The following is a 26754-nucleotide window of genomic DNA, read 5'->3' on the forward strand; positions in this document are numbered from 1 at the left end:
GGAAGGGGGGGAGGGAGAAATGGGGGGAATGAAGGGAAGGTGGGGGAGGGGGGGAAGACATTTGATAGCAGGCTCAGTCTTCCCTCTCTTTCATCTCCGGATTCTCTCCTGCCACTGTCACCTTGAGTTTTGTCATTGAGTCTTTGCAGGCTTCCAGCTCAACACAGCCCAGTCCTTGGCCTTGATTGGAGAGTTTAATCTTTTTAGCTACTGCTGAGAGTGGATTTCTGCCATTACACTATTTTCTGTCCGGGACAGTTTGGTTTTCATTTTCTGAATTACCATCTTTTTTTATTACACTTTTTCTTGTAGTGAAACAAAAGTGTTTAGTTCCTTTTTTATGTCTTTCTATATACAACCTGTCACTATTTTCCTTAAGGTTACCATGGAGATTTTTCTTCCTTTGAGCTAGTGTCTGCCACATGCTGTGGGCCAGGCTGGCATCTGATACAGACGCCTCCTCCAGCCTTCTGAGTGCTGGTACTGCAGGTTGTGAGCTGTCACTCGGGGCTGGAGCTGAGCAGGAATCAAAGGTGTTAACGGTCTACTCTGGATTTAAAGCAGTCACTGTGTTCCCAGGTAGCTCCTGCTGCATCTGCTTTAGTTATGGATATCGAAAGATTATATCTTTATTGATTGTGTGCTCATAAATATAAACCAATTAAGTACACTAGTCTCTTAATTTAGGTAAGAAGCAAAATTTGGAGTCACAAAATAAATTCCACGGTGAATGCTTGTTTTTCTTTTGAAAGTATTAGTTTCCTAAATGATGAGGATAAACCACAATGGGGCCACAAGCCCTCTCTTGGGACTTGCAGGTTTTTGGCAGATGAGGAACTCCTAAGTAGTTGCCTCTCAGGTTCTGTTTAGTCTGGGAAATGGATTCTTGATGCCTTCCACTCTGCCATTTCCCAGAACCTCGTGCAGTCTCTCCCTGTCCCTAGTGTATCCAGTTCCTTACAGATTCGACCTTGGTGCCGTTTCTAGATCACTGTCAAGCCCAGGGTCAGGACATCTATGTATTATTACCCTGTGTTATTTTATGTGTCTTTACAATGTTTGGTTTTGAACATACCCTTTTTGGTTTGTTTTATGGGCATGTTTTGCTTGCACGTGTGTGTATGAATCCCATGAGTGTTTGGTGCACTTCAGCAGAGTGCATCGGATCCACTGGACCTGGAGCAATGGATGTCTGTGAGCAGCATCCGGGTGCAAGGAGTTAAAGCAAGGTCCTCTGGAAGAGCAGCGAGTGCTCTTGATGAACCATCTTCTATGTTTCCAGCCTTTTGGGGGTCAGGGGGACTCTGAAACAGTTTCACCGTGCAGTCCTGGCTGTCCTGGAACTCACTCTGTAGACCAGGCTGGCCTCGAACTCACAGATCCACCTGCCCCTGCCTCCTGAGGGATTAAAGGCTATAAAAGTAATTAAAAAAAAAACTTTTAATTTAAAACTTTTGGGCTGGTGAGATGGCTCAGTGGGTAAGAGCACCCGACTGCTCTTCTGAAGGTCCGAAGTTCAAATCCCAGCAACCACATGGTGGCTCACAACCACCCGTAATGAGATCTGATGCCCTCTTCTGGTGTGTCTGAAGACAGCTACAGTGTATTACATGTAAAAAATAAATAAATAAGTAAATCTTTAAAAAAAAAAAGATTTAAAAAAAAAAAACTTTTTAGCTAGTCTGGTAGCAAACACCTTTTAATCCCAGCATGAGGGAGGCTATGGTAGGATCTCAGTGAATGTAAGCCCAGCCAAGCTGGTCACGGGAAGTTTCCTGGCCAGTTGTCTCCTCTTTGACCCTGGAGTTACTTCTGAGCGTAGTGCTTAAGCTGAAGTCTTTTGAGAGTTTTCATCTATCTCCTTGTTATTTCTACTTTAATCCCATTGTAGTCTAAGAACAGACCAGGTATGATTTCCTTGACATTTGTTAAGGTAGGAATGTGTTTTCCCACGTCCTCCATGTGGGCCTGAGGAGCTGTGTTTGCAGTTAAAGGGATCTGTAGAGTCAGCCCATCCAGGAGGTTGTGGGTGCTGCTTACATCGTGATGTCATTATTGGCTTTCAGCCTGCAGGACTGTTTCTGTGTGTTGTTCGTTCCTTCATTCCTTTCTTCCTTCCTTCCTTCCCTCCCTCCCTTCCCTGTTCTTCCTTTCCTGTGTAGACGAGGTTCACCTCAATTCCTGCTCTTTCTGCCTCTGCCTCTGAAACCCTGGGGTTACAGAGGAGCACCCCACCCCTCACTGCAACTGCTTCTGCTGGCGCTGATGTCTGATGTCATGCTAGGCCTCTCTGCTTCTCCTAGTGCTCGCTCACTTTCTTGCTTTCTCTCAATCCACTCCCTTCCTTGTCTTGATGGGAGTCTTTTATTTATCTTGAGACAGTGTCTTAAACTGTAGCTGAGGCTAGCTCCAGAGTTGTAGCAATCCTACTGCCTCTGTTTCTAGATTTGAAAATACAGATGAGAGCCACCCACTGTTCTTGGCTTTGTTGTCAATGGGGTCTTCTTATATATATTGCCCAGATTGGCCCTAAACATGAAGCAATCTTCCTGCCCCTGCCCCCTGCGTGTACTGGGATCACAGGCCACATCACAAAGCCTTGACCAGTTGAGTTTTACGGCGTTTATGTGCTACGTGTCCTTTGTGCCACCCCGTGTCTGGTTTTAATCAATTTGACTGCTAAGGAAAGACAGGAATTTGTAAGCAGTGGAGCCTGACCTGTAGCCCTGAGCCCCATACTCCAGAATAGTTCCCAGGGACCAGGCCTCTGGCCCCAAGAACTGCATGCAGTCCGCACCAAGACTCATGCTCTCACAGGCTCTCCCTTGCATGCCTGTGAGATGGGGACAAGGTGCGACATGGGGGTGGGTGGGAGGTGGGGGGGAATGGAAGGTTGGAGAGCAAGGACACCAAGGCTGCACAGAAACTGTTTATCATCTTCACGTTTCCTTGAGCGTGGGTTGAGACAGGGTCTTGCTATGAAGCCCTAGCTGGCCTCACACCCATAGCAGTCAATCCCCTGCTTTGATCTCCTGAGTGCTGGGGCTTTGGGTATGTACCCTGAGACTTGGTTGTTTTCCTTTCTCCTTTCTTTAATGCAGATCGGCATTTTTGTTTTCTTTAAACCTTAAATTTCCTAATGCATTGTACATATGCAATATATACAATATAATGTATGCATGTCTGTATGGGTGTATGCCGAATGTAGGGTTTTCTGCGACCTCCAGAGGAGCCTGGCAAGCCCTTTGCAGCTGGAGCTTCAGGCAGGTGTGAGCTGACATCCTTTTCTGGGAACTAAATTTTGGGTCCTTTGGAGGAGCACAAGTGGTCTTAGCCACTGAGCCATCTCTCTGGCCCCAGACCTGAATTTCTGAGTCTCCTCTCTCCCGGATCCCAGGCCTCATGAAAACTAACCACAGACTCAGACACTGCCTTAGCCTGACCTGTGTTTTTCTAAAGAATGTCTAATATTCCATGTGGGGAGGCATTCAAGACAAATTCCTTCAGTTCCTGTCTGAGGAGACCTTTTTGTCCTCATTTAGCTTTTTTCCATTTCCCCTTTCTTTCTTTCTTTCTTTTTTTTTTTTTAAAGATATTATTTATTATTATATCTGAGTACACTGTAGCTGTCTTCAGATGCACCAGAAGAGGGCGTCAGATCTCATTACAGATGGTTGTGAGGCACCATGTGGTTGCTGGGATTTGAACTCAGGACCTTCGGAAGAGCAGTCGGTGCTCTTAACCACTGAGCCATCTCTCCAGCCCCCCCCCATTTCCCCTTTCTTAAATAGAGCAAACCTTACAGAGCTCTGCTTGCCTCTGCCCTGGGTACTGGGTTACAGGTGTGCGCCGCCCCAGCTGGCTACCCTTCACCTTGGAGAGTAAGGTTCACGGGGCCAGGTCTCCGGGATGGTGGTCTCTCAGCTCCTTTGCTTTGCTCCCTCCCTGTCTGCTGAGATGGATAGCATTCTTACCATTGTTTCTCCCTAAGAACAGCCTCTTTCAGGATTTCTCTACTTTAAAAATGGTGTGCCCAGAGGCTGGGGAGAGGCTCAGTGGGCAAAGTGCCTGCCAGCAGTGTAAGAGTGAGAACCCGGCCAGGCGTGGTGGCACATGCCTTTAGTCCTAGCGCTCAGGAAACAGAGGCAGGCAGATCTCTGGATTTGAGGTCTACAGAGTGAGTTCCAGGACAGCCAGGGCTACACAGGGAAAGAAACCCTGTCTCAAAATCCAAATCAAAGCAAACAAGAAGGGTGATGTCACGGTCAGAGGTAAAGGACAGGTGGGAACAAGAGCCTGCAGTCCCAGCACTCAGGAGCAGGAGGACAGGGATCCTGGAACAAGATGGCTACTTAAGACTTAAGTGAGGGGGCTGGTGAGATGGCTCAGTGGGTAAGATCACCCAACTGCTCTTCCGAAGGTCAGGAGTTCAGATCCCAGCAACCACATGGTGGCTCACAACCATCTGTAACGAGATCTGACTCCCTCTTCTGGAGTGTCTGAAGACAGCTACAGTGTACTTACATATAATAAATAAATAAATCTTAAAAAAAAAAGACTTAAGTGAGAGCCTGCTCAATGTCTAAGCTGCTCACTAGTCAAGGAAGACACTGATGACAGAGCTCTGGCCTCCGTATGCATCTTAATTAGGGCTACTCCTGCTGTGATGAAACACCAAGACTTGAGAAAACCACATCATGGTTTATCACTAAAGGAAGTCAGGGCAGGAGCCTGGAGGCAGGAGCTGATGCAGAGGTCATGAGGGAGGATGCTGCTCATGATGTGCTGACCTTGTTTACTTAAGAGTTCCCAGAACCACCAGCTCAGGGGTGGCACTGCCCACAGTGGGCCCTGGTTCCACATCAGTCACTAGTAAGAAAATGCCCTCTAGGCACCTTTTCCAATCAGGGTTCCCTCTTCTTCAATGACTTTGGCTTGTGTCAAGTTGACAAAACCAGTCAGCACAACATGCATGCACACACACACACATCACTCTTACACATGTATGAGTACATTCCTGTGTGCATCTGCATCAGGATACACACAAACACACATTTCTGCATATGTATATAGCTGTACAATCCTATATATTTGTACATACATACAAGTGTATGCACATATGTGTACATCTGAGCACACATAGGCACATACCTATAAACATACATACACCAACATAGGTACATACCTGTGCATCTGTATATACATGTACATGCCTGTATGATGGTAGATACACTAACACATGTGTATTATGGATCCATACCTACTAACATATATTCACCTGTGCATTTGCACAAACAGGCATGCTCCTGTAGGAGCATACATACGTACATACATACACACACACACACACACACATACATTCATTAACACATCTAACTCCCATGGATCCATACACTCTACAACACATCTACAAATCTATACATCTATACGCTCACAAAATGTGCACACTATATATCTGCACAGGTCCTGACATATGCATACATCTATACATCTGCACACGCATCTGTACATACATGAAGGTACCTACGCACCTGTTAATATCATGTATTCTGCAGGTTATAACAACCACATGGCACGCATCAAGGTATTTGTCCAGACATAGCACACTTTTGCATGGGCACACACATACATACAAGCTCATGAACCAGACTTGAAGAGGGGCACAGTAGCAGAACTGGCACACTAGCCAGTCCTGGTTTCCTCATCTTCTGCATTGTGGTGTAGCCTGTTTCCTCACTTCACCTTCTACAATGTCACCTGGCCTGCCATGTATGGGCTCAATGTATGTTAACACACATAGACACAAACACATAGGATCGTGGCACAAACTACTGCCCCAGCCCAGAAGAGACAAAGACAGGTTTCCTGGGCTTGCTGTCAGACAGCCTAGATGAATCACAGAGCCCCAGGCTAGCGAGAGATGCTGTCTCAAAAAAAAAAAAACAAGGTTGGGGCTGGAGAGATGGCTCAGTGGTTAAGAGCGCTGACAGCTCTTCCGGAGTATCCAGGTTCAATTCCCAGCACCCACATGGCAGCTCACAACTGTCTGTAACTCCTGTTTCAGGGGATCTGACACTGCACGCAGACATACATTTAGTTAAAATACTAGTGTACATAAAATTTTAAAAAGTTATTACAAAAAAAACAAACAAAAACCCAGGGTGGATGGGAGCTGAAGAGACGGTGGCTGAGCGGTCAAGAGCACAGGAGCACAGGCTGCTCTTGCAGAGGATCCAAGTTCAGTATGCAGCACCCACTTCAGGTGCCCTGTAACAGCTTCTGTCTAGCTCTAGCTCTAGGGGGTCTGATACCCCTGGCCTACAGAGGCACATTATTCTATACCCACCCCAACACACACACACACACACAGAGAGAGAGAGAGAGAGAGAGACAGAGACAGACAGTATGCTCAAATACTAAAACAAGTATATAGGTGGGCCTGATTTTACTGTTGGATTGTTCAGTTTTAAAATCTCCATTTGTAGCTGGGCTTGGTGGCGCACACCTTTAATCCCAGCACTCGGGAGGCAGAGGCAGGTGGATTTCTGAGTTCGAGGCCAGTCTGGTCTACAAAGTGAGTTCCAGGACAGCCAGGGCTCTACAGAGAAACCCTGTCTCGAAAAACCAAAACCAACCAAACAAAAATCTCCATTTGTGTCTTTGATGTTTTTGAGATGGCTTCAATCTTCTGACTCCCCACCTGGCTATACAGCTACACATCGCCAGGCCTGATTTCTGTGGTGCTAAACTTCAAGGCCCTGATTTCTGGGCCTGCAGCAAGCACTTGATCAGCTGGGCTACAGTCCCTGCCCTGTTTGGTTTTTTTTTTTTTTTTTGAGGCAGGGTTTTGCTTCTTAGCCAAAGTTGATTTTTGAACTTACTGCATGGCCCAGGGGAGGCCTCAGACTTGTAGCTACCCTCTGGCCTCAGTCTCTCCGGGGCTGGGGTCACGGTAAGCCACCATGTGGTGCATGCCAGGCAGCCCTCTGGGTATTCTTTGTGATTTCTATTTCTTTCACAGTATGTCTATATCAGACAGTCAGCTTGCTTCTGTGAGGTTTGTGTAGCAGTTGCTTTAATGTATTGGTTGGTGCTGCCCCTAACACTGCCACTGGGTGAGCCCTGGATCTTGTTTACAAACTGTGAGTTCTTGTTAGTCCCCACTGCCTGTCCCCGCAAGGTTAGTCTGGCTTTCAGACTATTGTATCTGCTCTTGTTTGGTACTGGGGATGGAAACGGGGGCGGGGGGGGGGTCTCAAGTACACCAGGCAGGGGACACTGCCAAGCCGTACTTCCATGTCTCAGCTCAGCTCTCACACCCGTCATGCTCAGGCTGAACCAGAGGCAACCATATGTGCCTCCTCATTGTGCAGATGTGTAGGTTGGGCCATCTAAGGCACAAATGAGCTAAGACCTTTGACTCTTCTTGCCCTCTCCTGGGACTCCCTTTTGGCCATCTAAGTAATATAAGTGTAGTCTCTAGCGCTACACTCCACCAGTCCTTTAGGACCACAGCAAAAGGCACGGCAGAGTTACCTGGTCTTGAGCACTTCTGAACTGGGCCGTTCCCCCTCAGACTGTTCCTTTGTGACTTGCTTGCTAAGGAGATGGGCTGCTTAGGAGGAGGATGGTAATCTCAGGCTGCCCAGTCGCCCGGGGTCATCGGAGGGTAAGGCTGTGTCCCGGGGTCATTGGAGTAGAAGGCTGTGTATCTTAAGCCTTCTACGTTTGTTGAGACTGACTTCTGGCCTATTGGCCTGTTCATGGAGAGTAGCCCACACACAGTGAACAGTGGACAGTTTTTGTGTGCTGCATGGACAGCAGGGAGAGCCGATTGATTTGCGATGACTTCCTGCCTGTCTGACCCATTTAGGGAAGGTGGGGATGCTAACATCTCCCCCTGAAAAGCAGATCTGTTGTTAACAGTCAAGGTGGTTCTTTATCCACCTAGAAATGTCCTTTAATTTCTTCATTTCAGAGGGACAGCTTTTCAGCCATGCTTCTCTCACTGTGGGAGGCCAGGCAGCTGCCCAGACCTTCATGGCTCTGCAACAGTGTTGGCTGACCTGGAGTCCTTCCTGTGGCTGCTCTCTTATGCTTTGACACTATCAGTTTATGTTGGTTGAGCTTAATTTCAACAAACTTGGGCAACTTCTAACCATTGTTTGTTCATTTTTCCTCTCCTGGGTCTCCTCAGGCACTGCACACTGCCTTGGCATCTGCAGAGCACAGGCTTGCTTCCCCTCAAGTCTTTATCGTTTCTCAGATTTGAATATCCCAGTGATCCACTTCCCAGCACTCTAACTACCAACTCAGATTCAACTACTTCACTAGGTACCAGGGTCGTTGCTTTGAAACAACTTATTTGGTCTGGCTGGTGTGTTTGTATCACCAGCCCTGTTAATTCTTTAGATGTCCTTTGTTCTTCGAACTACACTCATAAGTTTGTTTTTGGTCTCTGTCTGCTAAGATCAGTGTCTTGTCCCCAGGGTTTTTGCTCAGCGGCGGACAGGTTACAATGCTACTTCAGACTTCAGTTGCTACTTGCATAAGGGTTCTCAGATGCCTCCTGGGCACTCCAGCCTTCTCTGCCTATTATGTGTCTACTAAAGCTTCCAGGATGCCCGTGGCAGACCATAGTCCACATCCGGCTCGAGTGTCCTTGGGTTGAGGGTGTTTCTGAGCAGTGCTGTGGGGAGAAAAGGGAATTCCTTTGAAGGCCAGGCCAGGTTGAGTCAGGACAAACCAGTGTAATCGTTGCTTTTCCGGGGAGCTGTCAGGTACAGGGGACTCCTCTCTGCTGGTTCCGCGGTGATTCTCAAGGCGCCAGAGCCAAAGGGGTGTGGAGGAGGAGGAGACCCTCAGTCTCCAGTGCTGCTTTCTTGTGTGAGCAGAGCCTTGGGAGGTGACGTCTGAAGTCTAAGACTGACAAATCTCATTAGCACACTTCTGCTAAGTACCAGGAGCTTTGGTCTGCATGTACTTTGATGAGTTTAAATCTTAGCATTTTCTGCCAAACTAATATTCCTTTCTTTCTTTTTTTTTTTTTTTCCTTTTCTTTTGGTTTTTTGAGACAGGGTTTCTCTGCATAGCCCTGGCTGTCCTGGAACTCACTCTGTAGACCAGGCTGGCCTCAAACTCAGGAATTTGCCTGCCTCTGCCTCCTAAGTGCTGGGGTTAAAGGCGTGCGCCACCACTGCCCGGCTATTCCTTACTTTTTCTTCTCTGAATTCATTTCATGTTTTGGGATTTTGGAAAAGAAATTGTCCTGACAGTTATTTTAGCCCCTGTACTGTGTTTCAGGATTGGTGACTAACATTTCTGGTGTCTTGTGAAAATGAAGAATGACCACTTGCAATTTCCACACCCTAAATAACGAGAGGTGCCCAAAACATGATTGTGGCTCAGAAGCCCAGTCATTTCCAGTTCAAGGACCAGAATACCACCAGGCCCAGGGTGCAGAGCTCACTCCTGTTCTAAATGTCACACAAATCCAAAACAGTTGCTTTGGATATGAGTGCTATTTTGTAGTTGTTCTCCATCAGAGGCTGTCAGTTGGGAGTTGGCAGAGACCTTGCTGTGTGTGGAGGGGGAAGTGGCATGTCTCCTGCTGCAGTCAGACATGTCAGACACGCATTAGCTGGCTGGCCATAAGCCGGCCACCCTCCACCAAATGAGAACTTCAGCAGCCCCAAGGTTGGAAAACCCTGTTGTGTGACAGCTCTGAAGTGGATTATCTCCTGCTGCCTCTTGGGTCTAGAGTTTCAGTCTCCTCCACTCTGCCATGTGCCTTCCCTGTGCTCAGACATCAGCTTCTTAGGAAAGATGAGAGCTACTTTGGTTCTCCAGGGCAAAGCCCTCACCCGGCTCCAAATGCCAACTGGAGGAAATGCCTGGATGGACCTTTGTCCTTAGGCCAGCCTAGGACCCAGTAGATCTAACCCTGCCTCAAGAACCATCCGAGTGGGAGAGAAGCTGCCCTGAGTTTCCCCTGAGAAACGGCACCCATTTACAGGCTGCAGGAGAGTCCCCATCCGTGGGCCACCTCTTCTCTCCCTCTCATGCCCTCTATCCTAGCATGGCACCTAGTCCTGTGTGTGTGTGTGGGCACGGGTGCATGTGCACACACATGCTGTTGAAAACACTGTTTCTGTGATGAACATGGATCTGCAGCATCTGTGCTTCAGAGCTCTGATGTGCATGGAGTTCTTCACTCTCTGATAAAAGGCTGGAAGGCCTAAGTGCTCAGTAGAGCATCTCAGATGGCAGGCCACTGATCACATATGGGAAGTTTCAGGGACACCAGGAGTACAGTCAGCTCACATGGACTCAGCTTCTCGGGCTGGTAGGTAGGATGTATCCCCTGTAAATACTGTCTTTAAGGCAGGCCCTGACAGCGATATACCAGATTTGTGCAGAGTTGCAATGAAGGCTTACGCAGAGGGCTGGAATCCTCGTGATGGAACTGGTGACTCCCATGGATGCTTTAATAAAAGAAGCGGGCTTAATAAAAACAGTGGGCTAAGGGCCAGGGAGCAGGGCGCCCTAGCTGCAGAGCTGCTAAGGCTTCTTGACGATGCCCGGCCATGCTCAAGGCCAAAGTCTTCAGCAGAAACAAACGTGGGAGCCCTGCTGGTGTTGGAAACCTAAAACACAGCCATCTGGATATGGGAGTCTTGGAGGCTGAAGGAGGCTCTGCTCCAGCCCTGTCCCTCCATCTGGAATCCAAAATGAAGTGTGCAGCTGCAGCCCAGTATCTGAGTACTTAGGTATGTGTGTCAGTTACTGTAAGAGATATGTGTGTACTCAGGTATGTGTGTCAGTTACCATCCCGCCCCCCACAAGAGAGAACCGGCTACCTGAAGGGACAGTGCCATGTACAAAGAACATTTTAATTAATTTATTTATTTCTTTACACATAACTGAAAGTGATGTTACAGTACATAAGTTATTTACAACTGTGCAGTAATGTGTTGCAAAATAAATTATCTAGAAGGCAGCAAAAGTACATTGTGAATGTATATAAAACTGTACAGGTTTGCGGATACACTCTCTAGGATTATTGGCTCTGTAGTGTTTCAAGTTACCTTCTCAGAAAGAGAAACAAAATGCCCAAGATTAGAGGGAAATATACAAACCACGTGGATTTGACTCCATTAAAAACACTATCGAAGAGTCCTGGCTGCGTCCCTGTGTCCAGGCAGGCAGCAGCCGGACCCTTGCCGGCACCAGTGTCCAAGCCTGTCCCGGGGACCATGGCGGGACAGCACTTTCCTGCTTCTCTGACCTGGAGGTCACTGCTTATGAAGGTGGACGCCTTAGTCTATTTTCCATTAGTTGATCAGAATGGAACGAGGAATTAAAAACACTCTGCTCTGCGACTCCTCAAGTGCCCTGTCATCAGCTGGAAGAAAACCCAGAGGGCATGGCTGACACAGAGCCACCTTGTCTGTGGCCACGGTCTCCTTGTCCCAAGGCCAGGCAAAGCTCTGCAGTGTCTGGGCCTTGTGCTCCCACAGCAACTGGTAAAAGGAGATGCTTTCTACCTCACTGCATCTGGAGGGGAGACACTCGGCCAGGTGCAGTCTCTGGGCTCCTCCCACTTGATGGACGCGGTGCTCCCTCCTCCGCTGCCGGGACTCATCGGCAGCACTGGGCGACCTATGTGGCCCTTGTTTGTGTCCTGTGACCTTCCTCCGAGTGTCATGCTGGCAACAGTACGAAGTCATCGTTGACGTCAACCATGGGCACGTAGAAGGATGGCACCTCATTTACACACAGGGACTTGTGCCCAGCGGGGTCCAGCTCCTGGGCCTTCAGCTGCCACTCCATTCTTTGCACGGCATTGAGGGCTGCAGCCTCATGTTGCTGCCGCATCAGCAAACACGTCTGTGGAACATACAAGGTGAGAGGGACGGCCAGGCCCTGGCTTCCACCACTGCCTTCAGGCTTCACCCACAGGACCCCACCCCGGTTCTTAGCCCAGAACCTGGTTTATCCCCTGATGAAGGCCAGGTCCTCCGGGTATCAGCTGTGTGAGGACAGGGCTAGAGACTTGCAGCCCAGCAGATGGACCTCCCCTATTCTGACCATCAGATTGGAGTAACTGTTCTCTGAGCCTCAGGGTGTGTGTGTGTAGTAATGACATTTAAAAGTATACACAGGGACTTGGATGGAGTGGGACATGTTTTAGGACCCAGTGAATCGTTCGAAACATGGCCCAGAGAGTCCACCCAGCTCATAGTTATTCACGTTATAAGACTGATCCTGAGTTAAGTAAGGGCAGTTATGGGTATCCAGCAGGCTAGACTATCCCAGTGAACACACTGCTCTTATCTGTTTTGAAGTTTTGAAGTTGCTAAAATGATAAAAGTGCTAGGTTAGGTGCGTGGTTTCTGAGATTCAATCCTGTAAGCCTCCTCCAGCCTAGCCTTGCCAAGGCTTCTGAATGAAGAACCCCGTTCACCTTTTGCTTCTAGAAGAAACACTGAGGATCTATCATTTCACTAAGATTTGGCCATTTTATCGCCTTCCTTTTAGGACTGTTTTCTTTGTTATCAAATATGGTCAAAGTTTAATGTCACAGTCTGTGTCACCTGGTGTGAGGTGTGCCTGAGAGGTGACTCTAGGACCAAGTAAGAGAATGGGAGCAGGAGTTCATGGGAAAACAGAGAACCACCTCAGCTCTGAGCCCTGCTTGTGACAAGCCTCAGGCCTAAGCACAAGGGCTTCTGATTCTCCCAAGGTCTTGTTAGCACCTCTGAATGGATGGAGCTCTGTGCTCATTAACCAGCTAACCGTGACATCTTACTGTCTACAACATGTATTTGATGACAGCAATCAGGACACTCTGGGTTGATTTCCCTGCATGAGAAGAGAAACTGGGACCGGCGTGCTGGAGTCCGAGGCTACCCTACGTTTGGCTTTAGCAGCTGCAGGGGTTGACTTTGTGTCCTCCTCTATCATCTATCTCTGGAGGCTCAGGCTGGGGCCTGCCAGGAGCTGCTCCCTATACCTGACAAAAGGGAAGACGCTATAGACTTAGTGTGGGAACCTCCACAGAGCATCTGAGGCGAGCAAGCACTCACCTTCATGCGGTCGTACTTGTCGTCGACGTCCTGAAGCCAGGAGATGAACTGGCGGGCATTGAAGCGGTCTCGCACAGACTTGTTCTCATCCCCCTGCAGAATCAATAGGGACGGTGAGGGTGAGACCTTTGATGAGAGGTTCTGTCCTTTGTCCATCAGAGAACACTAGGGCGACCTCATCCTGGCAACACATGCTTCAACCCTCTGTTCTTGCCCTTGCGGATTCCTACGTACTGGAGGCCACACAGACTCAGCCTCTGACCCACCGAGAGATGAGGCCGTTGATAGTTTGCATGGCAGGCCTGAGTGGGAGGCCACTTTCCTATGCATAGAATGTGGCCTCCATTTTACTGGTGTGCTTTAATGTAACTTTTCTGCTTTGAAAAGCACAGTTGAGAAGTCTGTGGTGGAAACAGGGGTCAGTTTCCTTACTGTCTCCCTCCTCATGGAGCGAGGTCTGATTTTCACCACAGGAAGCCTTGAACCAAGTTTAATGTTGCCTCACAAAGGGGAAAACTTGGAGCTGGGATGGACGCATCTGGCACTGCCGGCTGACATGCCTGCATACTGGGGGCAAGGCAAGGTAAAAACGTTGTGTAGTCGTTGGCCCAGGACCTGTGGTCAATATCTAATGTATTCCAGGAGGGATGAGGATGCAGGCAGGAATCCATCCCTTGCCTTTTCCTTTAAAAACAACTCAGGATGCTAGTGTGTTGGTATACATCTGTATAACCCAGCACTTAGGAGTGGGAGGCAGAATTAAGAGTTCAAAGCTGGCCCAGGCTACATGAGACTGTCTCTAAAAAGAATACCTGTTATTAACCTGTGCAAAATGGGCAAAGTATGTGTGTTCTTTTTCCCCATGTGTAATGGACTGAAAGAGATTTTAATCCAAGTTTACTCAATTATGCTGTACATGACAAGGGGCCTATAGAGCTCCCATGGTCTCAACAGCCAGGATGGAACAGATTATAAGCTCTACAGGGACACAGCCCAGGAATAAGTCTAAGTGCTGAGGTTTCTACAGAGGACGGAGAGAGAATAGTGTGTAAAGAACGTGATGGTGGCCTGTGTGTGACATCCTGCCAGAGTCAGTCAGGGAGATGGTGGGACCGTGCTCAGTGACAGGATGGGGCAGGAATGCAGTTCAGGCACTTGAATGTTGTTCTGGAGTATGGCTCCAACTGCACTACATAAAACCAACTTCCCAACAGAATGAAGCTAAGAGCCTCTACAGCCTCCCTCACAGGAACACGGGTCCTGTGGCCCTAATGTCTTGTTGCTACAATTATTGACCCATCATAGTCACTAACATAGCAGCTCACGATGGGGCTGCCATCAGACCTGCAGCCAGGGAGAGGAGGGAGGATGCTATCCATCCTACTTGCATGCATGTCACTTGTCTCAGAGACTCTGTAGGCTTGAGGGGTTTGTCCGTGACATTACTGTGCCTTCTGAGGCACATTGGGGCTAGGTCCCCACAGCAATCATGAGCAGGGTGGGCAGAGCTTGGGTACATGGGAGCAGATGTACTGGTGGGGTCACTGACCTGGCTTTCCAGAGGCATGTTGTAGACCTCAGAGTCCAAGAGCATTGTGCATGCACTGAATGGCACTGCCTGGTTGGCAATGGTCCTGGCTGCCCGGCAATGAACCCGAAGAATCTCTTGCTCGCAGGACACAATCAGCTTCTCCTGAAGAAGGAGAGGAACAGGTAAGCTTAAGACGCTTGTCGGCAGGCCCCCTGCCCGAGGCTCCACTTACCCTCTCGATGCTGTGCTGCAGGCGCAGCTTACCCCGCACAGCCTCCTGTTGCTTGAACAGCTCCTTCAGGGGCTCAGCTAGAGAGGGAGGGGGTGCAATCTGCAAATATAAGGGGAGATGGGTAAGCCATGATAAACATATTAAAAACTGTGAACATGTCTAAGCCTAGAAACCCACACCTAGAAACTTGTGTTAGTCTGACAGTTACCTGGAAGCACCATAGAGCAGAGCTGCACGTGAACCCTACAAATAAATAATGGCAGGAAAAGCACAAGCAGCTGGGTCAGATGTACCCACCTATGCCAAAGGAGCACTGTGGGAGCGTGGGAATCCTGAGTGAACAGGGTGCATTCAGTCGAGGTGTGCATGTAGAATCCTGAACCAAGGCTGGATGTCTTGGGGTGAGGGTGCGGGCTAGACAACCACGATTGGTTAAAGCAATGAGGGGAACCTACCCATCGTAGCCCTATGGCCCCGTGGAAGTGTCTCCCAGGGCAAGAGACAATGAGGCAGAGGAGAGGACATGTCTGCGGTGCCTAGCAGGAGTCAGGTTCATATGGAGTCAGACTTCAAAGGCAGACACAGAGAGGTGGGTTGAACTGTGTAAACCACTTTTGTTGTCTTTATCACTATGCATCAGAGGAGGAACATGCAGCGGTGGGGCAGGGCGGGGCAGGGCAGCACTTGTAGCTTCCCTGTGAAGCAGGAGAGGGAAGCTCAAAGAGAAGTGACAACACACACAGGCACACAGGAAATTTCATCCTTAGAGGTGCTGGAGACAAAGCAGGAAAGCCTGGGCAGCAGGCAGTGCTACAGAGTGACTGTGGCAGGCAGGACCCACCTGAGGTTTGAATATCTCACAGGCTTTTCACTAAGGTTCAGCAGGAAGGCCCGGAGAGCAGCCTCCCTCCCAGTGGCCCACATGGCAGAACTCTCACCCTACATGGCAGGCAAGGATGATGCCTGAGGAGGCTTGGGAGGCTCTGAGGCTCATCCCTAACAGCTCACATAGACTCTGTGCTTAGGCCAGCAAGATGGCTCAGCAGGTAAAGGCACCTGACACCAAACCTACCAACTAGGGCAGGAGTGTTCACAGGCCTCACCTGTCACATGGCTCAATTTGCCTGTCCTCCAAGACAAGTTCCTAGTGGGGCAAGGAGGCAAGGCATCTTCAGGGCAGACCAGGCAGGACACTGACCTATCACAGGGAGAAGTACTTAGTCCAGGAGCAGAGTGTGGGAGGAGACTGCGTGCTCCTGTGGCTGCTGACCTAGTGAAGCCAGTCCCGAGTCTTGCCTGCTTCACTCAAGGGTGTGTTGAGACTGTGGGGAGGCACACAGAGCACTGACTCTGTTATTATTTTGGGCTCTTTGGGATGTAATAGGGTAGGCAACAAAGCTTGGGTCTGCCTGGCACTGCATGTCAGAATTCCAGGTAGGGGAGATTCTGGGATCAAACTAGCTGTGTCGATATGTTCCAAGGTGAACCAAATGAGCCCCACCCTCCTTTACCCACGTGTGTATTCTCTGCCTAGGCAGAGGTCAGCATTGCTGTTCCCTTGGACAAACCCTTACACTGTAGCATGATGGCGAGTCTCTCCAAGTCAGGAAGGCACAAACAAGGGAGCTGGCTACAAAATCCAGCTGTGTAGAAAAGGAAGCTGTTTGCAGTGAGGTGAAAAGGGATTCCTATGTGGCTGTGTGAAAGAAAAGGCCAGTTCTGAAGTCCGAGGAGAAGGTCAGAGGAAGTCGTTTGTATGGTCAAGCGGGATGTGCTATGTATGAGACAACCCTGCTGTAGGGATTAAGGACAGCCCTGACAGCAGCCACTGAAGGAGTGGAGGCTTCAGACCCAAGAACCATGCCAGGTGAAGGTGGGAGCGGGGAGGGAGACAAGGCAGCTGAGGGCCTTTCATTGTGAAAGAGGAGAAAAAAAGCCAGCGGGAAAAGTGCAGAGACCACCGGGGTTGGAGGAGGGTGTGCATAACGAAGGGCTAGCTAGAGGAACTGACCCTCAAACAGGACAAGAGTGCCACTGCCTCCTGACCACACTGCTCTCTGCTCATTACTGCCCTGCTTCCGGGTGCACTCACCACAGGGATGTGCAGCCTGCTGAGGGGCTTGCCGTCCAGGAGGTAGGACCCCGTGTAGGTGACATACTCCGCGTAGCACTGGGGTGCCTGCGGCGTGATGCAGCAGAGGATCTTTCGCTTCTCTTCGATCTTCTTCCGGATTTGAAGGTACTCAAAGTAGGGATTGGACCTGTCACTGTGGTAGGGCTCAATGGCATCCAGTTTTATGGCATCCACAATGGCTGCCAGCGTCTGCTGGATAACCTCCCGAGTCTGCTGTGTGGATGTGTTCAGCTGCTGCTGCAGCTGCTGACTAGACCGTTGGAAGCGCCGCTTGCGGGGATGTTGGGCCTGGGCATCTTCCTCCTCAGAGGCACGACCCTTGGCTCTAGAGGCTGGGGTGGGCATTGGGTCCTTCTCTGCTGCAGGTATGCCCTGCTTGCTCTGGCTGGCCAGCATCTGGGCACGGTTCCTGGTCATACGCTGAGGAACCTCTTCCACCTTGGGGGCCTTAGGGACCTCAGACGTAGGCTTGGGCTCTGGGTCTGTGGCTTCTGGTTGAACGTTGCCTGGGGGCCCCTCGGCCGCAGCCACAACACAGGAGGCCTCTGCACTGTTGTGTGCCTGTGCCAAGCCGTCGGTGGTGGGCCCATCGGGTGCACAGCAGGGAGCGGCAGAAGGGCCTTCAGTCTCAGCCTCTTCAGCCACACCTCCCGGAGGCTGCTGTTGAGGGGGACTGGGTGCTGGCACCAAATTGGAGATTGAGGCTTCAGGGGCACTGTTGTCTGCCAGGACCTCTGTTTCCACTGTAGCTTCTAGAACCACATCGAGCTTTGGCTCCTCTGAGGGCTCAGGCTCTGTGGAGAGCTGAGGTGACGCTTCCTGAGGCGGTGGGGCTGGTGGCTCCTCAGCTGCTGGGGCAGGGACATCCCCTCCGCCGAGAACCCCCGTGGGGCCTGGAGGGCTCTCCGCCGGAGCAACAGGACTGGCCTCTGCAGCTTCTGCCTCAACATCTGAAGCATCTTTGGCCTGGAGAGGAAGCTCTGGCAGTGAGAAGGGCCCCAGGTCGAGGTCATCCTCAGGGCTGGTGAAGGCTTCATGCCATGAGACTGGTTCCACCTGGCTGAGGGTAGATATGCTAGGATTGCTGTCTAGGAAGTTGCTCTCCAGGGGTCCCAGAGCCTCTACCTGAGCCACAGCAGTAACACCCGTAGGTTCAGGGGCTGTGTCCAGGGGTGCATCTGCGTGTGACTTGCAGTTGCTGAAAAACGATTCCAGCCTAGCAGGAGCAGCGTAAGGAGCAGCCCCTTCTGCAGCAGAGATGGCCACTGGGATTGCTCCTGTCCCACCATCTTTGACTTCTTCTAGGGCTGGCTCAGGGGCCGGCAAAGGGTAAGATCCTGGAGAGACAGGATAGGTGGGCTCTGCAGCACTGTAGGGTCCTGGGGTGGTGGAATGGAGGGATTCTCCAGGGCAGAAATGTTTCGGGGATTCTGCAAACCTCTGTGGAGACTTTAGCATAAGCTCAGAGCCAACAGGCCAGCTGACAGGGTTTTCAGAGGCACTGGCAATAAGGGAGGAGGAAGACAGGCCCTGCTCAGCAGAGGTGTGTGTCCACTCAACAGGTTCCTCCGTGATGACTGTGGTGAAGGGACCCTCATCCAGAGGCTCCAGATAGCTGGGTTCCGGGGGGAGGATGGCAGCTGTGGCCTGCTGGTCCTCTGTGGCATCCAGAGGTAGGCCTAGATCTGAGGGCAGGGCCCCTTCAATGGCTGGGGTCAGCAGTTCACCTCTAGGGGAAGGGGAAGACTTTGGTGGTAGGTTGGAGAAGACACTGTCTGGGGGTGGTGTGGCACTGACCACAGCTGTTGGTGGACAGTGTAGCGTGTCCACCTTGGGCGAGGGGATACCATAGTCTGGGGAGTAGTAGCCAGGGGACAGGCAGGCAAACTTTTCTGCAGGAACGGGTGGCAGAGGAGGTTTCTCTTCCAGCAAGTGCTGTACTGGGGAGTCAAAACTCGAGGGCGCAGGGACACTCTGCTGCCTGAACAGCTTGTCCCCGGCACTGAACTCCTCCTCCGGTGTCCTTCTGATATCCACAGATATCGAGCGATAAAGGTTTGTGGAGATAGGCCTGGTGGGTGTCTGGCCTGCTGTGTTTTCTGAGACCACACTGGAAGCCACAGAAAACCTGTCAAAAAAGGGCGGCGAGCAGGCGCTGGTGGACGCGGTGGAGACGGGCATCGAGTGCTGTGAGTCCGTGCAGTCGAACACCAGGTCGGGGTAATCGTCAGCACTGCAGGACGGGGTTCTGGGAGTGTGCATCACCTCTTCATAGCTGGGGCATGACACAACTGAGGTGGGCGTGGGCACCCCAGTGGGTCGGCTCTGCTCAGTGCGGGGTGAAGCAGGGAGGACCTCCTTCAGGGGCTGTCCAGACAGCCAGTCTTTGGACTCTGTACCCGGTCCAGAGTGTGGCTTGCTTTCACCCGTGGGCAGCGTGGGAGCCGGCTCCTTGACCTTTTTGTCCAGCCCCAGAGCCTTCTTGGAAGGAAAGTCCAGGCTCTTCTTGCGCCCGTCCTCCGTGGGCTTCTTCTCTTTGAGCTTGGGGTCCCCAGACCGATGCCGCATCTTCTCCATCTGCTTCATGCGCTCCTTGTGTCGCTTGTGCCGCTCCTCAATCTCGAGGTCTTTCTGGGACAGCATCCTCTCAAAACTTGTCATCATGAGGTCACCGTCTCCCAGGAGCTTCTCCCGGGGTCTGCTGTCTTTCTTGCCCGAGTCTCTGGATGGCACAAGTTTGTCGTTCCCGTTGCTCATCTTTATGGAGTCGCCCTTTTCTCGCTCTGTGTTCTCCTTGAACTTCTCCTTCAGCTTGNTCTCGCTGAGTTTCAGGCTTTCCTCCCTGGACTTCTCCTTGAAGGAGTTGGGAGGGTTGTCTTTGGCTGCAGGCTTTGGCTCGTCCTTGTGGTGTCTCAGGAAGCCGTCCACATGCTTGTCCCTGTGTCTCTCCTTCTCCTCCCTCCATCTCTCCCTGTGCTTCTCTCTCTTCTTCTTCTCCTTTAAGATGCTGATGGCACTCGAGCCGTACGGCTTTAACTCCTTCTCTATCCTCTTGGCAGGCTCTCGTTCAGGATCACTCCTGTCTTTCTTTTCCGAGGAGAACAACTCAATGGCCTTATCCAGCTCCTCCTCCACGTCAGCCTTTGTGGGGTAAGAAACCCCGTAAGTCTCTGCATCCAGGAAGTCTTTCTCAAACTGGCTGGCGTCCTTCCTGACGCTGCTGCTGCTGTCCTTGTAGTCTTCGCTCTTCTCCTTCTTCTCTGCCTTTTCTTTCTTGGCTCTCTCACGCTCGTGGCTTTTCTTAGAGGAGGAAGAGGAATGCCGATGCCTCTCCTTCTCCCTCAGTTTCTCGGAGAGGCAGGTACTGTCCCTGGCCTTGTCCTCTGCTGGGGGCTCAGAGAAGGAGACTTCCAGGAGCGTGCTCAGGCTGGGCTCCTGGCTGTGGTCCGCAAAGCTGTCCGAGGAGACCTCGCTGATCTTGTCATTGGAGTCCTCCCGGTAGTCGTGCAGAGCCTCTTCCTCCAGCTTCTCCAGCAGGCTCTTCTCCACATCGGGGCCTCGGGAAGGCTTCCTCTCCCTCTCGCGGGAGTGCTCCTTCTCTGGCTTCTCCTTGTGTTTACTCTTCGCCTTGTCCTCGACACCGTGCTTCTTGTCTACCTTTTCGGGGAGCTTCTGTTTGTTCTTCTTTTCTTGGGCAGAGTCAGCTGAGGGTCGCTCTTTCCTGTCCTTGTATCTCTCTGCACACTCCTTATCTTTCTTTTCTTTGTGCTTCTCAAAGATCTTTTCCATTTTTTCCTTCTTGTCCTTTCCTCCTTCCGAAGCTCCTCTGTCCTTCTTCTTTTCCTTGGGCTCTTTGTCTCTTGGCTTCTCTGTGTGCTGCCGGTCAGAAGAGGACTTCCGGTGCCTGTCCGAGGGGTGTTCTCGTCCATCCTCCTTCTCTGGGAGGCCATCCACTCGCTGGGTGTCGCTGGCCTCTGCGGCCTTGAAGCTGCTGGCCACGCACTCGTCCTTCTCGTCCTCGCTCTCATCTGTGAAAATGTCTGCGATGTACCAGCTCTTCTCCTTCCCCTTCCTGTCATCCTTTCTCTCTGAGAAGTCTTCTGAGATGATGCTAGAGAACACCTTCTCCTTCTTCTCTCTCAGCTGGTCAAAGGATGCTTTTCTGTCTTTGCTGTGCGTGTCTTTATGCTTTTCCTTGCCATCTTTCTTCTCTTTAAAGCATTTTTCAAATTCTTTGTCTTTCTGACACTTGTCGAGGGTGGACTTGTCACTTCTCTCCCTCTCGCTGGACTTCTCCTTGTACTTCTCTGCCCTGCCCTTTTCCTTCCTTTCCTTTTCCAGGGCATCCTTTTTCTCCTTTTCCCGCACTGCATGGGGCCGTTCCCAGGGCTCCAGGTTCTTGGGGAAGTCACAGTCTGACTTGTCCTTGAAGGTGCTCTCGAACCCACACTCCTTTAGGTCCTCCCTGTGCACTTCTTCAGACCGAATCCGCCCATCCCTCCTGTCCCGGCCCCCTTCTGCAGACTCTCGCCTTTTCTTGTCTTTCTCAGAGAGATAGCTGGGGATGCTTTTATGCTTTTCCGTTTGGTCTCTCCTTTTCTCAGAATTCTTGTCTAGACAGTCCCTGTCTCTCTTTCGGAAGAAAGAGTCTCTGAAATCTCGCTTCTCCCGGATTTTGCTGTCGCGCTTCTTTTCCTTACTGTCTTCTTTGACAGTTTCCAGGATAAGTTTGGCCACTGAGTCACCCTTGATGTCTCTATAGTCTGTCACTGAGTCCCAGCTGTCCTCTCCTTTGAAATCAAAAGAGGAATCAGACAGGTCAGAAAACCACCTCTCTTGTTGGTCATCAGAGAGGCTGAACTTGGTGTCCTCATGGTCCAGAAACTGACTTTTGTTACAATAGTCATCGAAAGCAGCGTCCTCCCTGTACAGCTTTTCCTTTTTGAGTTTCTCTTTGTCCTCTTTGAAGGCCTTCTCCTTCTCCTTGGAGATCTTGTCCTCTTTCATGTCATTCTTCTTTTCGAGTTTGGAAGGTCGGTCTTTGGACTTTTTCTTCCTTTCCTCTTTGTACAGTCTGAGCTTTTCTTCCTTCGGGGACTTGTCCTTCGTGGCCCTCTCCCTCTCTGCTTTGCTGGCACGGTCTTTGTCTTCCCGGAAGGCTCTGCTCAGGTCTTTGTTCGCATCCTTGATTCTCTTCAGCACCTTCTCGTCCTTAAAGAGCCACTCCTTATCCTCCGGCTTCATCTTACCAAGTTTATCTTCTTTCTTAAAATGCTCTCTGTCGTGTTTCAATGCCTTCAGCTTACTCTCAGTGGAGATGTCATTCTCTAAAAGGATGGCCTTATCTGACTTTTGCTTGGAGTCCTCATATTCGTAGGTAAAGCTTTTCAGTTTAAGTTCTTGGCTGACGGAACATTGTCCCTTCTCCTTGTTTTTGTGTTTGTGTTTCGTTTTGTGTTTTTTGACTACTTTTCCTTCCTTGTCTAGCTTGGGGACAGCGCCATCCGTACAGGAGTGGAAGGAGCTTCGCTTCTCTGACGGCGCGCTCTGCAGGACACCCCTTTTTCGGTGTTCCTGCTTCCTTCTTGTAGGCTTCAGAGATTCCACACTAGAGCCCTCGGAGGAGCAGTCAGACTCACTGGTCAGTCCCGTCCTTGAGGAGTCTGACAAAGAACTCACCTCAGACCAGGCCGGAGAAGAAATGGCTTTCCAATTGTCAGTGCGCCAGTGCTTCGTGTGCTGGTCGGCGTGGCTGGAGCCGTGCTTCTGGGCCACAGCGCTCCCATGAGATGAGGTGGAGGAGGCAGACAGTGAGCTGAACAGGGAAGGGTCCTTCAGCACCAGCGGGGACCCCTTGAGGCAGCCTGAGCTCCCCACAGAGTCCCCGTCGTCCTCCTCGCTCTCTGAGGACTCACTTTCTGACCCAGAGGAACAGAACTTGTCACTCCTCTTTCCAAACCGAACTTCTTTCCCCTTTGTTTCTTTTTTTCGCTTCTTTTTCAATTTATTCTTTTCTTTTTGCTGCCTAGAACTAGAAGACTCTCGTGCCTTACTACCAGGTAGCATTGTGTGTGCTGACAGCCTCAGTTTCTCTCCAGCCCCTATGGAAACGCTCACGTCCTCCTCATCGGATGTGTCTGACAGGATGCGATGGGCTGCCTTCTTTGGTGCAAGCGTGTTGTTTTTTGAGTAGCTCTTCACTTCCATCTTGGGTATGGAAATGAAGCTGTTGGCCTTAGCCTCCTTCCTGTAGTCTTTCTTCAGCAGGTGCTTGTCGTCCACCGGGGGGACCCTGTCCTGCTCGTCGTCCTCATCAAACTCGTACTCATCCTTGACGGGGGTCACAGTCTTCTGGGGCTCTGGGTTCTTAGCCTTAAGCTTGAGGCCTTTCTCAAACTCAGAGTCTGTGTTATTGCCATCGACGGAGCTGGAAGGTGCAAATGAGGGGGCGTCCTCTTCTTCTGAGCTCTCTGTTGGGAACAGGAAGGGAGATGTCAGGCGGAACAGCATCATTCTCCTACCGTCAGTTAAAGATGCTCTGCACCTGTGGTGGGAGCATGGGTGCCCAGGAAGGGAAGCTGGACGGCTCTGCTTCTGAAGAAGCACTTGACTTAGTCACATCTGAGGCCAACCACAGGCAGAAGGAACCCACAAGGCTGGGATCTCAGCAGACAGAGTACAGGCATCTTGGCAGTGAGGTACCCTGGCAGAACTCCTGTATCTGGAAGTTCCTGAAGGCGCCAGCCAGCCACCTGAGGAGGCTTGTAGACCCTGTGCTGCAATCTGCAGGGGAATACCATATGTAGACACTGCACGGTGCTGGCGAGGGCCAGGCAGCACAGAGCCCCGCCCACCCGCTGTGGTTGCTGGACTGGCTTACCAGTAGAGCTCTCCTCACTGGAAGTGTATGTGCCTTTGCCTAACAGGAGGTTCACCATCGTTGGCGAATTGGCTACTTTCAACGGTGTCTCGCCTTTTCTGTTGCTTTGTTGAGGATTTCCGCCATACCGTAACAACAACTTCACCACCTACAAAACATTAACGTTGATATTAACAGACTGTTTGAGAAATCCTGTTACCCTGCCATGCCTGTAGGAGGCCCCCTGTTGCGGGGGCTACATGTAGAGCCATAAGTGTCTAGCAGGGCTCTGTGCCTTTGTGAGGGACTGCACAGGGCGGGTCCCCTTGACAAGCAGGTCACGTCCAGTTCTCTCCTGCTCTTCCCCAATCTTCTCTCGAGCTCCCCTTCCCAAGAGAGAGCTGGGCAGCAGCACAGCCCCCAAAGTGGGGCCCAGAGGGGGCTGGGGTGGGAAACAGAGAAAACAAAGACCACAATTCTGTAAGCTGCTTTATTTATTTTCATTTACATTAGAAAATAAGATAGCTCCTTCCTTGCTTGATTTTACATGCATAAAGGTGGTTACATGGGTGACAGAAACATTCAAGGTGACATTTCAACAGCTCTATTCAGTCATTTATCGGCATACGCCTGAAACAGTAACTCACTCTACTCCAGTGCAAACATCCAGTCTCCATCTATCCTCAACTTCAGGTCAAGCTTTAACACATCCTCTTGTCACTCACAAACTGTTTCCAGCTCAAGGTATCATCACCATCAAGAGTTTTTAGCGCATGTGACTCTCTACTGATGCTGTAACAAATCACACAGCCTGCCTCAGAGTCGAGGGAATCAGTCTCGCTGGCTTGGCTTACATCACGGCGCAGATAAAGCTGGCTCGTTCCTTCAGTGTGTGGGCTGTTGTCAGAATTTGGTTCCTGCAGTGCTGGGACCAAAGACCTATTCCTGCTGTCTGTCGTTAGCGGTCGGTACCTTCTGTGACTTTCTCCTAAGGCCAGAAATACAGGCCATGTTTCTACCCAGCCTACTATCTTTCTGTCTCCTTTTATCTACTTCTTCTATCCAGGAAGAGAGACTTTCAAAAGCTGCCTTTAGTACTATACCATATATCTCTCCTGAGAGGCCACTGTTCCTCTGCTCAGCTTACTGTGTTCCTATAGTTGTGAAACTTTACATACTTAGAGAAAAACGTGAAAACTCATGGATGTATGAAGACTTAGTGGCTCTTCCCTCCCAGTTTTATCACTACCCACCTTCCATGGTGTTCTTTTACAAGTCTCAGACATCACATAGACCCTTTCAGAACGTTTTTCTAAAAGGGCTCTTAAACACTAGCAAGCAAATGAACCATCATGTCATCATCTCCACATTAAATCTAAAAATGTAATGTGTGTATGTATGTATGTATGTATGTATGTATGTATATGTCTGTATGCTGTGCACCACTGGCTTCTTGAGAGCTGTAGGTTCTGGCACAACCAGGCAGGAGCTGCTTGCTGCACTATTAACTTGGGCAGATGTCCCCATTCTTACCAAGCTTACTGTTCTTCAGTTATTAGCTAATGAATCCACTTCTGCAACCCATTCTCTTGTAAGAAGAGCTATGTCTGGCATATCTTAGGGGTTTCCTTCCTGCTGTGGACCTACTGGAAGCCCCTTCCCTAAGAGAGAAGTCTTGCCCACCACAGTAATCTAGTCTTGACTATGCCGACTCTCCACCCGAGACTCTGGATTGACCTTCTGGGTAGGCTCAGTAGCTGTGAGAACAGGGGCCCAGTAGCAACTCATGCAGTCAGCAGAGCCGGCACTGCACAGTCACTACAGTGCTGTTTGCGAGTTATCAAAACCCAGGTTATCTGGGTACTGGCCTAGGGCAGAAGCAACAGCTAGGTCTTAAGTCTGGAGAGGGGACTGGGTGGGGTGAGGGGCAACAGGGGACAGCAACGATGACAACACAAAGCTCACTTCCCAGTCTCAGAAAATGTGAAAACTAGCTAGGACAGAGAAACATGAAGCTGTAGAATATAGTCCAGAAGTTAAGGAGAGAGCAGCCACTGGAGGACTGCAGGGAGATGCCAACCTTGTAGTGCCCGTTGTTGGCGGCATCGTGCAAAGGTGTGTCATCGTCCAGGCCCTTGGTGTTCACCTCTGCGCCAGCGGCCAACAGTTGCTTGGCGACGTCGTAATAGCCCCGGTTACACGCCTCGTGCAGTGCAGTCCAGCCTGCAGACAGAAACTTGGGGTATTTGTTATGTAATCCCTGAAAGCTTCACCCCTGCCTCAACTGTGGTGAAGGACAGAGGATGTGTGCTGCTCTCCCTACGGAGCAGCCAGCTAGGCAATTACCTTACACCCCGAGAAGGCATCTCTTTAAAACAATTGTGGCGCTTTGCATAATGAACATCTAGCCTGCTAACTTTGCAGATTTAAAATTGAAATTAAAATGTTGAAATAATTATACTTGGGCAGAAAATTTGTGCACAGGTTAACTAACAGTCAGAAAATGAAAATTGTTTTAAACTAATGTGCTTTATTAGGCAGAATCAAACAATCATGAACTAGGCAGCAGGGAAGTTGAGTTTGACTGAATCCTCCTCACCCTCCTCTCTCAGACAGAATTTCAGACACGTGTATGATGTATTCTGGTCACATCCCCAGCCCTTTGGCCTCCAGTGGCCACTGCACTGTGAATACATGGTTCTCCTGGTGTTCTGCACCATGGTGGGGGAGAACATTTCAAAAGGCAGCCAAGTGCCCTAATCACAAAACCACCCAATGTTAAGTTAAGAGCCTTGTACTGTCTACACATCTAGGGAGGCGGCTCCATTTATCCCGGGTCCAGCTCTGTAGGAAGCAGCAAGTGCTTAGTCTGCAGCAGAGTGGCCTCTGCGGACACTTAGATCACTGGCC

At 50.4% G+C, this 26754-nt stretch overlaps 1 protein-coding gene across 2 annotated transcripts in view; it reads right to left on the bottom strand.

The window, feature by feature from the left end:
- Window positions 1-10878: 10878 nt before the first annotated feature.
- Window positions 10879-26754, bottom strand: part of Ankrd11 (ankyrin repeat domain 11) — a 150327-nt gene continuing 134451 nt past the window's right edge. For both annotated transcript variants that reach the window (XM_021171028.2, XM_029480582.1), the window contains 7 exons: window positions 25925-26067; window positions 23866-24013; window positions 16944-23455; window positions 14852-14950; window positions 14638-14781; window positions 13089-13181; window positions 10879-11889 (listed from right to left, as the gene is read on the bottom strand). In XM_021171028.2, the coding sequence (XP_021026687.1) occupies window positions 11704-11889; window positions 13089-13181; window positions 14638-14781; window positions 14852-14950; window positions 16944-23455; window positions 23866-24013; window positions 25925-26067 (7325 nt within the window). In that variant the 3' untranslated portion in view covers window positions 10879-11703. The remainder of the gene's footprint in view (window positions 11890-13088; window positions 13182-14637; window positions 14782-14851; window positions 14951-16943; window positions 23456-23865; window positions 24014-25924; window positions 26068-26754) is intronic.

This window comes from Mus caroli, chromosome 8 (genome assembly GCF_900094665.2).
Source record: "Mus caroli chromosome 8, CAROLI_EIJ_v1.1, whole genome shotgun sequence".
In the NCBI taxonomy this organism is placed as follows: Eukaryota; Metazoa; Chordata; class Mammalia; order Rodentia; family Muridae; genus Mus; species Mus caroli.